Source organism: Meriones unguiculatus, chromosome 15 (assembly GCF_030254825.1).
Source record: "Meriones unguiculatus strain TT.TT164.6M chromosome 15, Bangor_MerUng_6.1, whole genome shotgun sequence".
NCBI lineage: Eukaryota > Metazoa > Chordata > Mammalia > Rodentia > Muridae > Meriones > Meriones unguiculatus.
This window is the reverse complement of record NC_083362.1, coordinates 76,548,018-76,564,347: the sequence shown is the minus strand read 5'-3', so window position 1 is coordinate 76,564,347 and position 16,330 is coordinate 76,548,018. Positions and strand designations below refer to the sequence as shown.

Genomic DNA, 16,330 nt, shown 5'->3' with positions numbered 1-16,330 from the left:
AGGCTACACAGAGAAACACTGTCTCAAAAAACAAAAACAAACAAACAAACAAAAAGAAAACTACCTGAAAGCAGCACTCAGGAGGCAGAGACAGAGAAGTCTATAAGTTCAAGGCCAGCCAAGGCTACATAGTGACACTTTGTCTCCAAAAACAAAAAAGCAGTTTAAATAAAACTCCTTTTAAAAGAACAATGGCAGGAAGCAGGTAGTAGCAGAAGACATGGTGTCCCAGAGGCCAGGGAGGACCGTTAGCCAGAAGACCATCCTCAGTAACCCAGAGCCTCAGCTTACACCATACATTAAAATAAGGAGTTTATTCAAAAGGCTAAAGAGCAAAAATATCAAATAAAACATGTTTTCGTGTCTCAAATGGTAGCCATATAACCAAAACCCACAAGTGGCTAAAATATGAAGCCCTTAGGCGAGAGAGAAACTCAGTCCAGTGAGACAGAACTGAAAAACTAGAGACTGTCTAAATACTGCAAACATCCTAACAAGTTCATGAAAATGGGCACACAACTGGACCCCACAGGAGTCAGGCCGGTGGGACAGGCACATCTGAGCCACCAGAAAGCTACAACATGGGGAAAACAGTCTCACTAGGAATTACATTCCCACCTGTACCTGTAAATCTGGGAAGCTTCAAGGCACCGGGAAGGGGTGGGGTGAGCTGTCCATGGAGCCTGTGACTAAGAACAACTATCACCCTCGCTCTCATGCCAGCACTGTTCCCGTGGGCATCTCCCATAGATGGCAGACACAGGAAAAGGCTTTTTGGCACAAGATGTCACCACTGCATCTCACAAGCTGGGTGAGAAGTCATTGCTGAAAGAAAAGCCCCAACTGCCACATTCCTGATAATGTCACAGGTTAGGAAGACAGTGATTTTTCCAGCACTACTATTGCTCAGCCAAAGCCACTCCGCACTTCAGTGAAGTCAGTAAGCCTCCAACACCAGCAGCTGTCCCAGGCTCCCCACAGCTCTGTCATGTCTGCTGAGCACACCCCAGGCCAGGCCTGTGAGCTCAGCTCTCAACACGATTCCTTCTTCAAGTGCAACAGCATCTGCCCCTGGGCTGTGTCCGATCTAAAACAGGCTAAACTCTCTCTGCCAGAGTGGAAGAGCCAGTGAGACCGAGATGGTTGACAAGGAATTCAGAAAAGGATGTCAACAGGTTCTCCTGCCATGGCTGGTGTACGTTTGCACACGTACGCACACGCCCCTCTGTAACCATGAGCAGAAGCCACACTCTCCAGTTTCATCGCCTACTTCTCCCAGTGTGGCACTGCTGTGCTCCCTAGGGTCTCCTTCTGCTACAATCTGGCCAGACACAGAAAGGCTGGCCTACATGTCAGCTACACAATCTCAGCCTGCAATACCTTCCAGGGAATTCTTAGATCGCCGTTTTGATGCTTTCGATAACGAGGTCCGGGATGTTCCCACAGAAATCTCAACCTTCAGGAAGAGAAGAAAAGGAATGACTTAGGACACTGTACACCAGCTCTACCGGAACTTACTTCTCAGACTCTGCTGAAAGAGTATGACGTTACATCCTTTGGCTTGAGGGACAGAAACATCTCTGTGTGACCACACCCTCAAACCTGAGGTGACAAGTGGAGGCCCTTCTGTCTGTGCCACTTACCATGAGAAACAGTGTGAGATGCACCTAGGAGGGGCCTGCCTCTGTGGCCACACAGTCCTAGAGCTCAAGGACAAGACACTTGTCGAATTGTGCTATGCAATAGGTGAGTTCCTCACTGACTCAGCACCTCAGGGTGTAGTATTTGCACTGACTAAGATGCCCTAGTGTCAATTAGAACAGGTGTGAAGGCACACACCTCTAATTCCAGCACTCAGGAAGCAGAGACAGGCTAGTCTCTGAGTCTGAGATTGACCTGGTGTAGAGCAAGTTCCAGGACAGCCAGGGCCACACAGAGAAACCCTGTCTCAAAAAAAAAGAAGAAGAAGAAGAAGAAGAAAAGAAAGACATTGCTTCCACCAGGTGGCCTGTGGGCATGTCTGTGGGGCATCTTCTGGATCTCTGAGTGGTGTGGGCAGTACCACCTGTGGCAGGTAGGCTGGGACTACAGAAAAACAGCTGACTGGGAGCCTGAGAGCAAGGCAGCAGGCACTGTTCCTTTGTGGTTCCTGCCTCCAGGCTCCCGTGACAGACGACAGACTGCGATGTGGAAGAATAAGGCAAATAAGCCTTCACTTCCCCCAGGTCGGTTTTGGTCAGTGGTTTATCATGGCAACGGACAGCAAACATAGACAGACAGGCTGACAGGCAGACTGTTTTTTAAAGGTTACCTCCATCTCTGCTTTGGCATCTTTGAAAGATCCATCTGACAACTTTTTAGACACCTCTCCTGAGCTGGCTGACTGTAAAAAGAAGAAGAATCCTTTATACACTCCAGAATTGTTAAAATCTGTAATATTTACAGAAAGAAAACCAAGATACAGCACATGACCCTGGCGAACAAACAAGACCATCTCTCACATGATAGCACATCGCCACTCTGGGTTTGACAACCATGTTATTCTGCCTACAAGTCCCAGGAGTCTTCTAAGAAAATTGCAGGAGACCTAGAGACACCGTTGGGCAGGTAGGGCCTCTGAGGAAATCACAGGACACCCACGATCCAGGGGTCCGTGGTGGTGTGACTGCCAACCCACCCCTGTCTTCTGAGCATCTCCTGCTAATAGAGTAACCTCAGATGGAAGGACTCACATAGCACAGGTGAAAGCACTGTCAGGAACCATATGAGTGCTGTAAATACCTTCTTTTTCCGTAAACCAGTTCTCTGAAAGATCTGGACTAAAGGAGACGGACTGCCGTCACTACATTCATGATGAAGGTCTGGAACGGGATCATTAGTAATTACTCAGGGCAGCCTCACATCCCCACAGCCACAGCTCTAACCTCAGAGGGCAAAGGCTGCGCCAGCAGCTTGGGCTCTGGCGCCGCCCTGGCACCCGGCCGACTGCACACGTGTTTGCACCTTTCTTCACCAAAGTCTACCAGGCAACCTGAGGCTACCTCCTCCTCCTAGACAGAGTAAACGGAGGCTGGGAACTGGCCAGGGCTGAAGTGACTGTAGCAAAACACGAGTGGGGTCCTTTGTGAGGGGTCTCACAGGAGCTCACATATCTGCAGACACTTCCAGCCACAGTGAACTTCACTATCGGTTCCCCAGATTCACAGAGCTCAACAAAGGCACCCCCAGCTCAACAACAGACAAACCAGATAAACAAAACCACGAGGTCTCAGCGACTGAACTCCACTTGACTGTGTTCTCCTGCCCTTTGAAACAAAACCGCCATCACTTGCTCTCGGCTCGCATCCAGACAGCCCTCTTTGGAACTGCCTTTCTCTGTGAGGGATTCAGCGTCAGCAGCGTTAGCGAGCATAACATGGGGATGCTTCATCTGCAGTCACAAAATACAACACAACACACTAGTGCCTCTAAAAGCTCAATGAAAACTATCTTCTTAGGACACTGAAAAGAGGTAACAATAAGAAATAACTGATTTCCAAAACTCACCAAGGAACCCAGGTTGTTATGACAAAGGTACATTATAATACCAGGTACAATACTCCAGGATGTGTGTGGGAGGTTAAAGTGACTTAAACAGCAAACATACAAGTAATTGTCCAGCAGAACACTAAACACAACCAGCAGTGAGGCCACGGCGGTCTCATTGCACCAGATCCTCAGAAGGAAACTCGCTGACACCCACAGGCAGTCACAAGATACCAGCTTGGCTGGTCCTACAGAACCCATTCCCCTCCCAAACAGTCACACGGAGATGCAACACAGAGCAAGAGAATGCCATAGGCGGGTTTAGAACCCGCCCAGATCTCGGGTTCCCTGTGGCCCGCAGCTGTAGAGCAGGTGGCTCTCAGCCTCTCTAGGATGCTTTGCCCACACTGGGCCACTAGGACATCTGGACAAGGAGCCCTGACCTATGAAGGTTGATCTCCACTGGGACCTAGAGTCACCTGTGAGAGGAACCCCTGCTCATGGGATGAAGGATTATCTAGATTTAACTGGACCAGGAGGACGTGCCGACTGTGGGCGGGACTGCTTCCTGGGCAGGGGTCCCTGGCTGAGGACAAAGGTGAGCTGCTTCCAGACTGTGCCAAGTCTCCAGGGCCTGCTGTCGTGTCCTCTGCCAGACTACACCCTGGAACCTCAGCCAGAGGCAACCCAAACTTCCTTAACATTGTTTCTTGTGAAGTATTTGTCAGAGCACTGGGAAAAGTGACTGGTGTGTGTTCCATGTTCGGGGCCAGTCCAAAGTCACCTGCACTCAGGAGGCAGTGAGCAGCTGAAGAATTTTCTGGCCAACCTTAACTGTACTTGAAAATGTCATGAAACATGAATTACAGGAAAATGGAAGTCTTGTAAAAAAAAAACTTTGAAAGTAGGTCTAATCCTTAATAGGCCCAGTTATTGTCCATGCTCCAAGGGAGACCACGCCTACAGGTGACATCACCTGTGTGTGTGGCTGACAGTGCCAAGGCAGGGGCATCGGTCTTCAGAAACAGCCAGGATCCAGTGTATAATGACAGCAGGCAAAGGACCTTTGAATCATCTAGCAAGACAAAGCAAGGCCAATGGCAAATGGCTCCCACTCCGAGCTGCTGCCTTCTCTATAGGCCTGGCAAGGAAACATCAAACTCTGAAAACGGATGACGTTTGACAGCAGCGATTCCCTGCCTTCCTCCATGAATTCACCTTCCAGCACTCCAGACACTTCTTAAGCCACCATTAACCGATCAACACCATCCAGCGATTCACGACCTGAAGAACCCACAGCCTTGCCTGGAAGCCTGATTCACTCCTTCACCTAATGTCGACTGTATACCCACTATGCGCCGGCACTCTATTAGGCCAGGAATCCAACAACAAACATTAAATATCACCACAGTATGTGCTTAAGGATGTTTTAAATGTTTGAAAGCTTACAATAATGCCAAGTTAAGTGGCTGAACTACTATTATAAGTGGCAAAAACATTTAAAGTTTTTAAAAACTGGGCCAGTAAGATGGTTCAGTGGGTAAAAGCATTTTTCATGCAAACCCAGCAACCTGAGTTTGATCTCCAGAAGCCAGGATAAAGGATAAAGGAAGGCGAGAACCAACTCTGAAAAGTTGTCCTCTGGCCTCCACACTGTGGCGTGCACACACCCACATTTACACACACTTCATACACCCATACATAACAAAAATTAAAGTATAAGTAAAAAAAAAAAATGTTTAAAGAAAAGACACCTTGCAAGAAACTGGTATCTCTTTGAATTACTTTAAGGAATCAAAGACCAGCCACAATTCACAATCCCAAACTTTCCAAAGCCCATTATAAGGATGACAGGTGAACCGCCTGGTTTTATGTCAACTTGACACAAGCTAGAAGAGAGAGAAGGAGCCTCAGTTGAGGAAATGCCTCCATGAGATCCAGCTGTGAACTGTTTCCTCAATTAGTGATCAGTGGGAAAGGCTCAGCCCATGGTAGGTGGTGTCATCCCTGGGCTGGTGGACGGGTTCTCTAAGAAAGCAGGCTGAGCACAGGAAGCAAGTCAGGAAGCAGCACTCCTCCATGGTCTCTGCATCAGCTCCTGCCTCCAGGTTCCTGCCCTGCTCAAGTTTCTGTCCTGACTTCCAGTGAAGAACTATGATCTAGAAGTATAAGCAGAATAAACCCTTTCACCTCCAACTTGCTTTCTGGTCATGGTATTTTGTCACAGCAACAGAAACCCTAAGACAACAGGTGCAGGAGCTGAAGAGATGCTCAGTAGTTAAGATTCCCTACTAACAAAAACAAACACATCAAAAGCCAGGCGGTGGCAGCACCTGCCTTTAACCCACCACTTGGGGAAGCAGAAGCAGGCAGATCTCTATGAATCTGAGGCCAGGCTGGTCTACAAAGTGATTCCAGGACAGCCAGAGCTACACAGGGAAACTCTCAAAAAACCAAAAACAAGCAAGCAAGCAAACAAAGTTCCTGCTAACTCTTGCAGAGAAGCACAGTTCTATTCTCGCACCCATACATCAGGCAGCTCACAATCACCTCTGCCTCCAGCATACATGACATACATTCACACATACACGCAAAAAGAAAAAAATTAAAGTCTTCAAAAAGGCAAAAGTAGGACAGATGCCGTCTTAGAGAGCACATCCTGCTCTCCCTGAATGGGCCTTGGAGATGGAGGAATGGGTTAGGCAAGCTCCCAGCATCCACACGGCAGCTCAAGCCTTCCTGGAACTCCAGCAGCAGCTGTGGGGATGCCCTCTCCTACCCTTCAGGGGGTCTGCACAGACACGGTGCACATAAATTCATTCAGGCACACACAAAAACACGAAAATGACAGACAGACAGACAGATCTAAAATAAAAAAGAAAGTCTCGGTGGCGACCATGCCTTTTTTTCTGGTTTGTCTGCATCTCTGCTTTTCTCCCTGTCGGGATCCCGGGAATGTTCTCCGTTCTTGGATTTCCGCCGTTCCCGATCTTTTCCCTTGTCTCGGTCTCGGTCCTTCGGCCTCTCTTTTTCTTTCCCACCCTCACCCCTCCTGTCCCTGTCCCTCTCTGCCTCTCTGTCCCGGTCTTTGCTGCCCCTGTCCCTGTCCTGCCTGGCCCGCGCTCTGGCTTTCTCTCGCTCTCCCTCTCTGTTTCTGTCCTTGTCGGCGTCTTTGTGTCGGTCTCTGTCAGACTCCTTCGGCTTCTCCTTGTCCCTCTCCCGTGACTTGTTCTCGTCCTTCAGTTCCTCCTTCTGCTTGTGCTCTGCACTTGTGCTTCTCTCCTTTACCTCAGAGCTTCTTTTATCCTGAAAAAAAAGTACATGTCCGTCATTGTTAATGTTTTCCTTCAATTATAAAGACTCGCTGTGTCAGAGGTGGGCAACCTACACTCACCTCTTTGTGAGTTCTGGACTCTTCCTCCTTCACAGCCTTGTTGTCAGACTCATGTGCTTTGGAGGTCCGTAAGGCCCGTCCTCTCGAGTCCCCCTTCTCCCCAGCTAAGACTCTCTTCACTGCCTCATCACTGGAGAGCTTGCAGGCCATGCCAGGGAAGGGAAAATGATGTTAGCACGTACAAACAATAAAAGTGCAGCATTCAAGGACAGTTCATTAAACAGATTTTCTTCCTACCATGAAGGACATTTAAAGAATAAAATATTAAACGAAAATGTTAGTGACAAAGTACGGCATCTGACAGCTTTACTAACGACACAAGCTAATAGTCCTGCCCCCCTCCACCCAAACCATCAGTGTGGACGTGTGTGGTCTAGTAACCCAAGCTGCAATACAAATATCTTCTCACAGAATCCCAGGATCTAATCACCACACATGTATTAGCGCACCTACTTCAGAATAAATTTAAAAATTATACAATGAGGGAAAAGTGGACCCGGGGAACCACTGAGGATGCAGCATGGTGCCATTGTCTGGAAAGCAGCATGGCAGCTCCTCACAAAATCAGACAGAACAGTCAGGAGACGCAGCCACTGCACTCCTGGCTTAACACCAAAAGAACTGAAAACTTGTCTGCAGAGACAGCTCCAGTCCACACTCCGAGTGGCACTATGGATAACGGCCAGAATGTGGAAGCAGCAGATGCCCCTTAACAGACAGCAGCTAAACAATGCCATCTACCCACTAACAAAGCGGGGAGAACACTGACCCATGATGGGTGGATGAGCTCTGAGGCCCCCACATAGTGAAAGGACAGACACTACCACATAGGCGGACAATCAGACTCACGGTGGCAGAGAGGGGAAGGTTGCCACTGAGGTGGGAGGAGGGGGAGGCAACAGTACATTCGCATCTGATGGGTACACAATGTGGGTTTTGCAAAGGAAGACTGTACCACAGTGATGGCCACACATCACTAATGTATTCAAACGACAGAACTTATCCCAGCTGAGACGGTTATTACCTCAAGTCCCATCAAAAGCACATTCTGGCTCCCGCATCCCTCACAGCCACCCAGGGTACAAACAGCTCTCAGCAGCAGCCCTGCACACCCATACACCTGCTCCAAAGGAAAGCATCCCACAGCAGCTCTGCCAGCCCAAGACAAGTGCCTCCCAGGAGGGCTTCAAAAGGCGGGCTTCTACCTACCTTGTTGAGACAGCACTTGCCAATCAATTGAAGTAGCTCATTGGTTCTCTCCGGTTCATGCCCAGCCACAATTCTAGCTGGTTTTGCTGCCAAGGGTTCTCCTGACACCATTATGACCACATCTATGGCCTTCTGTAGAAAGCTAATTTTTGCATCTTTATCCTGAAATAGTTCCATGTAAGAGACAAACATTAAAAGAAGTACTTTGGGGCTGGAGAAATGGCTCCTACAGTAATTGAAAGTGTAGAGCGCTCTTACAGAGGACCTGGGGCGGAAAGAGTGTAGGGAACACTAAGGGAGTTGGAAGGAGGCAGTGGCAGACGGATCTCATCAAAACACACTGCATAAATGTATGAAATTTTCAAAAAATAAAAAGTATTTTACAATAAAATGTTGATTTTTTTGTTTTGGTTTGGTTTGTTTTATGTTTTTTTGAGACAGGATTTCTCTGCATGTAGCCCTGGCTATCCTGGAACTCACTCTGTGGACCAGGCTGGCTTTGAACTTACAGTGATCCCCCTGCCTCTGCCTCCTGAGTACTAGGATTAAAAGTGTGTGCCACCATGCCCAGCTTCTAAAATTGTGATTTTTTTTTTAAACAAATACTTTGAAGAGTTTGTACTATCCTCAGTATCAATAGGCACAGAATGGCTTTTCTTTATATTCAAAATCATTTTTAGATGTATGACAAATTCAGAATTTCTGACTTTTCATAACCTTTTATGAATTTTCATTGTTTACACAAAAATCTACTTATTCAAGCTTCCAATGCCACTAATGGGCTAGCTTTAACCAAAAGAACAATCTGGTTTTGGCTTGTTTCTGAGACATGGTCTGTGTGGCCTAGACTGGCTTCAAACTCATGACTCTCACATCTCAGCCTCCCAAGCACTAGGAACACAGGTGTGCACCACCGTGTCTGGGTACTCACTGGTCCATGCTGGCCTTGAACTTGCAGCGGTCCTCCTGTCTTAGTCACCTGAGTGCTGGAATTATAGCTAGGCATCACCACCCCTGGTTTAATTCTGTTTTGTTGCTGTTGCTCTTTCTGTATGTGTATATGTAGAGATGTATGTACGTGCGTATTTATGGGAGTGCAAATGTGGGGGTTGTTGCAGATGCATACACACGCGTGCACACACACACAGACTCCTGTACATGTGGAGGCCAGAGATCAACGGCAGGTATCATTCATTGCTCAAGAAACCATCTACTTGCTGCTCTGAGACAAGGTCTCTGGGTCCCAAAGCTCAACTATTTGGCAGCTGGTCAACAAGAACCTCTCCAGCTCTGGGATCACCAGTCACACGGTCACACACAGCTTTTCACGTGGGTACTGAGGTATGGAACTCAGGTCTGTGTGTTTGCATGGCAAGCACTTTGCCAACTGAGCTATAACTCCAGCCCCTAATTCTGTTTTTCAGGAGATAAATATAGCATAGTATGAAGTTGCCACAAATGAGAAAATGGAACGAGAGAGTATACATAACTCGGAATCAACCAGCCAGAAATTGCTTTGTAACGCAGGCTGGCCACAGACTCAGGATTTCTCAACCATCAGTCAGCACAGACATGATATACACTATAGCAGGCAGCCTGTACAATATGCTCTATTCCGGAGGGCAAGAGTGTGGAGGAAGCAACCCACAGCAGAGCCTACCTTGACGTTATCTGACTTCATCTCCACATCTGTGTAGAGGCCCTTCATGAAGCCAGTTATCCTAATCACCTGCCAGGAACAGAAAGGGACCATCATGCACACCTCATTTGGCAGCTCCTTCACTGAGCTCACCCACTGAACCCCACTCTCAGGAGAGGCCAGGACCCAGTCACACCCACAGCTCTAATGGCTTCATCCTTAATAGAGGTTTGATGCCTACTAAACGCAGGGCCCAGGCTTCAGAGAATAGCCAGCTATGAAGACAGCCAACTCTACCAACACTGAGTAGGTGATGGGACATTCACAGTAGGGGCGGGGACAGCTTTCCATGGAGGACAGACCCTGAGAGGGAACAGCTGGGAAGCACACACTGAACAAAAGAAAACCACCACCAAGTCGAAGCAAAAAGGCTCTAGCAAAGGGACCAAAGCCATGTGGGGTGGCAGGAGCCTGAGGCTTGCCAACAGTCACACCAGGCCTGGCTACAATCCCTTTCCAGCAACTTGGAACCACAAACCAAAGCACTCCAAGAAGACACAAATTGCTTTTCTATAGCAGAGGACCTGACCACACAACCTTTCTCCAGTGTACTCAGGCCAAACTGGAGGAACAGACTCTAGAAAGAAAAGGAGCTACTTAGCCTGGGTATCTAAAACCAGAAGTTCTAGAACAGCCTCTCATTTCTCATTAAAATGGAGTGTTCCCCTGTCCAATCGCATTTATTCTCTCCCTGGAGTGCTCCTCCCACAAGTAACCTGGAGCCCTAGCTACCCCTAAAGAAGGACAATGATTTTCTATTTCTCTACACCCTACTTCCGGCCAGGGTCCCAGATTCTCAAAGTGTACGTTCCTAAAAATCAGTAAGAAGGTTGCAACAGCATTTTCAAGAAAACAAACAACAGAAGACATCAGAAATGTGAATGTGGTGCTTAGTAAGGACGTGGATGGCCAGGCATGTGGTGCGTAGTAACACGTTATCAGGAGGCTGGCTTTAAAAACATCAGGCAGCAACAAAGCTCCATGTGAATGGTGCCTCCTCCTCTGGGATGGGGCCACAGCTACTCTGGCTGCACTGTCCTAGTTGTCAATTAATCGGGAAGAGTCCATCTCATAACAGATGACTGGAGAGGCACACTGGTGGGCTGGGCTTGTGCTGGGTACATGGACCACCAGAGCACCCTGATCTAACATTCCTGAAACTGACTTTGCTCAGGTTTTCCCAGGATGCTGGCAGTTTAAATTGTGAGCAGTAACTGTGATGAGAGACATTCACATCCCAGGATAAAGACATTCACTTACTTTATTAAGTAAGCTAACTCATGAAGGTGATTTGGATGCAATGTTCAGGGAGAATAAAGAAACTTCCAGAAGGCTCTCCACCTGCGATCTGAAAATATGTCAACTCTGACCCCCTTCTCAAGGAGGTGACGCTGGTGTGCTTCTCTTTATGCTGGAACAGACTGGCCTCGCCACTGCACTCAGGAAAGTCCAGAAGGAAAGCAGCCCTCACTCCTCATCTCTACCTAGTCAGTGGTCATCTTCCACTTCAGTGTTCCTCCTCCCTCCCACCAGCTTCACTCCATTCCTGAGTGACTTCACGATGAGGCGTGCAGCCGGTAAGCCATTAGCTGACGGCACTAACAGAAGAAAAACACAGGTTTGGCAGTCTCCACCATGAGAGGCCGGCACCACATCGGCTAACAATTCTTGGCTCCTTCTTGTCAGAGTGTAGCAACTGCTGGCTTTGCAGGGCTCTCTACACAGCCAGCCCCTTCCTCAAACCTTCCAAAGCAACCAGTGCTTCGCAGTCTGGGAGAGGAGCCTACGGGGCTGCAGAGCCCCTTGGGATGTGGGTCAATTCCAGAGCACTTCTAGACACACCTAAGATGAGCAGACAGAGCCACGGTCCATGACGGCACCCATGACCAGCTAAAATAGGAGGGCCAAAATGAGTAAAGCAAAAGGTGGACTAAAGGGCTCAACCTGCTGAGTGAGAGGAAGAAGTATGGGGGTCGGCATCAGTGGAGATCCTGAGCTCTGGAGACTGACTTCTAAGCCCCAACCACACCCCAAGTCCCAGAGCACCCTCTGAAGCTCCATGCCAACTGCATTCACCCCTACATCGATGCTCTGGGGTTACCAAGAGCCCTGACAGCCTCCACACAATTGTGACTGTTGGACAATGCCACTGTAGCTCCTGGAGACTCCCTGACAAGTGGAAGGCACGCTCTAAAGAGGTACAATGGGAAGGGGGGGAAATGAGTGTTTCTCCAGAGCCCCAGAAGTCTCCTTATGAAACGGTGGTAAAGTAAGGCAGGTCTCAAGAGCTAGTGGGAAGGCACCTTGGCCCTCGCCAAGCTCTTACCCAGGCCCCAGGCAAGGACCTCCACCCTACCCAGGCCTTGACTATAAGCACACCCCAATTCCAGACCTCCAACACACAGCCCATCTCCTAACAGCAACCTGACCAGCAGCAACCTGACCCTGGGCCCTAGACCCTGTCGCAGGACTCAGTCTCACAGACTGAGGTCAGCCCTGGCCTCCATCTCCACCCTAGCCTCAGTTTCTGGCCCCAGCACCCTAACCCACAGCCTGACTCTGGACTCCAGACCTGAACCTGACCCGGGCCTTAGCTCTCCACCCAAACCACTTAACCATCACCCTCTACTCTACCCTGACTCCAACAAGACCCCCAACCCTGACCTGGACCTAACCTCCATCCTCACTCACTCTCAGTCCACCCAGCCCCGGAGCACGACCGCACTTCACTTCATCTAGAGCTGCACTCTGGGACTAACCCTCAGTTCAACCTGAACCCTGACCCTCATACTACTTGGGCACTCACCTTTACCCGACCCTAATTCTGACCCTCACCCCAACCCGAATCCTACTCAGGCCCGCATCCTACCTCAACCCATACCCTACGCGGACCCTCACCCGACACTCACTGCGTCCTACACGTTACCCTAAACCTTCACCCCGACTCTTACCCCATCCTACACCCTACCCCAACCCTCTACCCGGACCCTTAACCCGTCCCAGACCCCACCCCTATCCTCACCTCACCTCGACCGGACCCTGACCTGGCCCGCACCCAGCCCGCGCTCACCTCGGTGATAATGTCATGCAGGTAGCGGAACGGCGGCTTGTTGAGCAGCTTCTCGGTGAGCGGCGGCCTCCGGATGACTTTGCCCAGAGCCTCCTGCGTCCGCCGCACCACTGCCGCGTTCATGGCGCTGCCGCCGGCGACCGCCCGCGCCCCTCCTCGCGCACCGCGCCTCTGCCCGGTGCCCCGAGATGCCCGCCGTCCCGGCGCGCCAGTCTCCCATCCCACAGTGCACCGCAACTCGCCAAGGCGCCTGCGCGTGCCACCCGCGCCCGGTCTCTAGGGCCGCGCGGCCTTGGCAACGGACGCGCGCCCGGCCCCGCCCGGCCCCTCCGGCCTCTCTAGCTGCGCGGGAGGACATGCGTGCTGCGACTCTGTAGCTGCTTGAACCCGCTCGGCCCGCCCCACAGCGCTGCACATCGCTGCCCAGAGACCAGGCCATTCTGTGTGAGAAAGGAGTGATCCTTTCTAAAGAGAGAGCACGGAGTGACAAGTTTAAAGTTAACACCCACCAGGAAAATAACACTTCACAGAAACTTGGAGAACGAACTTGGCTCCTTTCAGCCCATCGTTGCTGCTCCCCTGACCTGAACCCCCTGACTTGAGTACTCTTGAAAATGATGCCAAGAGGAGGAACGTGGGGACGTGTGCTTCTATACTTTTCTGTGCCTTTAGCTCACAGGGCTGTCACAAAGCGGTGCAGTTGCTAGGTCCTTAGACGAGGATGCTGCAGCCTTCCGCCCCGGGGCGAGGCGTTGTAGGAGAGAGGCCTGGTTGTGATCCCCAACGCCGCCGACACCGATGCTGCATCAGGATCAGATGCTGCTGCTGGGCCTGAGATCTGGAGTTCCTCGACCCAGACCGGAGAAACCCCAACTAGGACATTGCCCCTGATCTGCCCATCATGGCCACAAAAGGAGAGTCAGAAACTCCTTTAAGAGACCTCTCAGTCCCGAGCCGTGGCTGGAGTTGGTCTCTGGGTGGGGCAGAACGCAGAGAGCAGAGTCCTATCTCTAACACTGCCCCTGAGAACGGACCTACCCTGCAAGATTTACTCGGGCAGAAACCTGCTAAGGAGGTGGGCTGGAAGTTACGGCCAGCAACTGGCTTGGCTAAGACCAGAAGGTGGGGACCTAGGTGACTTGGAGATACCCGACCTTGGGAATTCTACTGAGGACCTGGAACCTAGCTCATACGACAAAAGGAAGGTGATTCTTGCTGCTCTCACAGCTTGTGGAGAGCAGGGCAGTAAATGGACGCAAAAGGCCCTGGGAGGCCCAGGGTACGGGGCTTGGCTGCTCTTTGGGAGTGCTAGCACCCACCTGCGTATCAAAGTCTCTGGGAGGATCCAGGACAGGAAATATTGTCAACCAATTCCTGTGAGGACTCACCGAGGGGAGGCAACCGCATGGCAGCCTTTGCCGAGTATCTTCCAGACCCTCATTCCTGTTGCTGGTCCAACCTACTCCTCCATACTGAAGAGAGAGTGGACAACATTCTGGTCACTGAGAAAGCAGGTCCCAGAAGATGTAACCAAGGATTCCTGACTTCAAGAAAGATACCTGGAACCAGGACCTCCTCCAGGGGAACAGTGCAGAAGCCAGCCTAGAGCCAGCTGTCTTGGAGGTCACCAGAGTAGGAGCTACTAGTCTAAATCATGCCTTGAGATAAGGCAAAGAACAGTTAATTCATAGAAATTCTTACTGATTAAGAATGGAAAAGAACAGCAAAGAAAGGGTTCCTAACTCAAAAGGCTGGCAGGGGAGGCTTTCAAAGTGAGTGGTTTCTGACTGAATGAATGAGATAGCCATGGCTGTGAGTCACCCCAGGAAACAGAAGCCACAAAGCCGAGTGGCTTTCAGGCCCTCCCTCCCCCAGCGAGGAGGCAAACATTCCCAGAGACAAAGACTGGCGGATGCTGAAAGCCCTGGATGTGGGTCAGGCTTGGAGAAGCGCCTGGATTTAGGTACCAGGGTAGGGATCAGGAGTCATGCAGAGGACAGATAAACCTAGCCTACAGAGAGAAGACAGGATATCTCTAATCCATCTGAATTTCAGATAAGACAGTTTACCACAAAGTTATGGCAGACTGTTTTTCCGTTCTTTTATTTGTAATTCAAAACGGAATACCCTGCAGTTCTTGTTCTCTAAGCCTGCAAGCCCTGGCTGTGGCACCCAGAGCGTCCATGGAGCAGAGTGCATAGCAGAAGCGGGCATCTCCCACAGGTGGGAACCCTCTCCTGGCATCACTGCTCCCACTTTCTCCAATTAGGAGTACAAGGCAGGGTCCCCACTACCAATGGCCAGCCCGGATGTTGACATCTTCATTGCTGACCTTCATTTCAATCGTGTGGAAACTGAGGGAGGCACAGAGAGAGAGAAAGAGAGCTGGGGAGAGGCCCTGTCCCTCTTACAAAGTTCTGCCCCATGGTTTTCATGATTTTGGCAAGGTTGGGGTCTAGGTCCCATCACCCCCAAAGGCCTCTGAGCCACTTGGACCACTTTCCCAACATCTTTAAGCTCTGCTGACCACAGCATCTTTTCAATGAAGGGAAAGCTCTCCTCTCTGGGGAGCAGAGTCGGAGTCAAGGGGTTTACTAGAAAGATGCATCTGGAGGATGCCACAAGCCCCGCCCACTTCTGAGGGGAGGAGCCAGGGCTGGAGTCCGGAAGGGGGCAGCTCAGTGGTACAGCATTTACCTAGAATGTGTGAGGTTCCAGGTTCCCTGGCCAGCACTGTAGAGCAAAGGGAACAGGAGGGCTTTTCAGGTAATTTGGGAAGCTCCTCCTTTCACTCGGGCCACCCACCTTCTTCTCAACGCAAGTTATATTTTGTATATTTGTTTTATTTATTTAGTATGTCATTCATGCATTTATTTTCTTATTCCATTTACTAGTGTATATTTCAAAAATAAAAAGTCATACAGCTTTGTAAAATACAATATGACACTTTGCTACTTGTATATATGGTAAAAATGTTTTAATTCAGATAATTAATGCATCATTACCTCCCATCTGTGTCATTTTTTTCACCACATATAAGTGAGAGCATGTGGATTTGTCCTCTGTGCCTGGCTTATTTCACTTAACATAATGTCCTCCAAGTTCATGCCCATTGTTAAGTTCCTTGTTTTACAGCAGAATAATATTCCTCTGTGTACATCATATTTTGATTATCTATTCATCTGTCCATAGCTGCTTAGATTGATTACTCTCCTGGTTAGCTTTAATTGTAAAGTTGATACAACCTATAATAATCTAGAAAGGGAATCTCAGTCTCAAGTCCCTAAATCAGACGGAAGTGTGGGCATGTTGGGGGAGGGACTCTCTTGATGGTTGGCTGATATAGGGCAGACCAGCCCACTGTGGGCAGAAGCATTCTAGATTGTGTAAGAATTCTAACTGATCCAGGCATGATGGCAAATGCCTTTAATCC

At 49.7% G+C, this 16,330-nt stretch overlaps 1 protein-coding gene across 2 annotated transcripts in view; it reads right to left on the bottom strand.

Annotated features, from left to right (window-relative positions):
- Window positions 1–13,138, bottom strand: part of Traf3ip1 (TRAF3 interacting protein 1) — a 37,792-nt gene extending 24,654 nt beyond the window's left edge. Inside the window, exons 1-7 of one of the 2 annotated variants that reach the window (XM_021646889.2) lie at window positions 12,898–13,138; window positions 9,789–9,857; window positions 8,129–8,290; window positions 6,920–7,057; window positions 6,427–6,831; window positions 2,312–2,383; window positions 1,381–1,456 (exon numbers count right to left, since the gene is read on the bottom strand). In XM_021646889.2, the coding sequence (XP_021502564.1) occupies window positions 1,381–1,456; window positions 2,312–2,383; window positions 6,427–6,831; window positions 6,920–7,057; window positions 8,129–8,290; window positions 9,789–9,857; window positions 12,898–13,020 (1,045 nt within the window). In that variant the 5' untranslated portion in view covers window positions 13,021–13,138. The remainder of the gene's footprint in view (window positions 1–1,380; window positions 1,457–2,311; window positions 2,384–6,426; window positions 6,832–6,919; window positions 7,058–8,128; window positions 8,291–9,788; window positions 9,858–12,897) is intronic. The other variant, XM_021646890.2, reaches the window with a different exon arrangement.
- Between the last annotated feature and the right edge of the window lie 3,192 nt (window positions 13,139–16,330).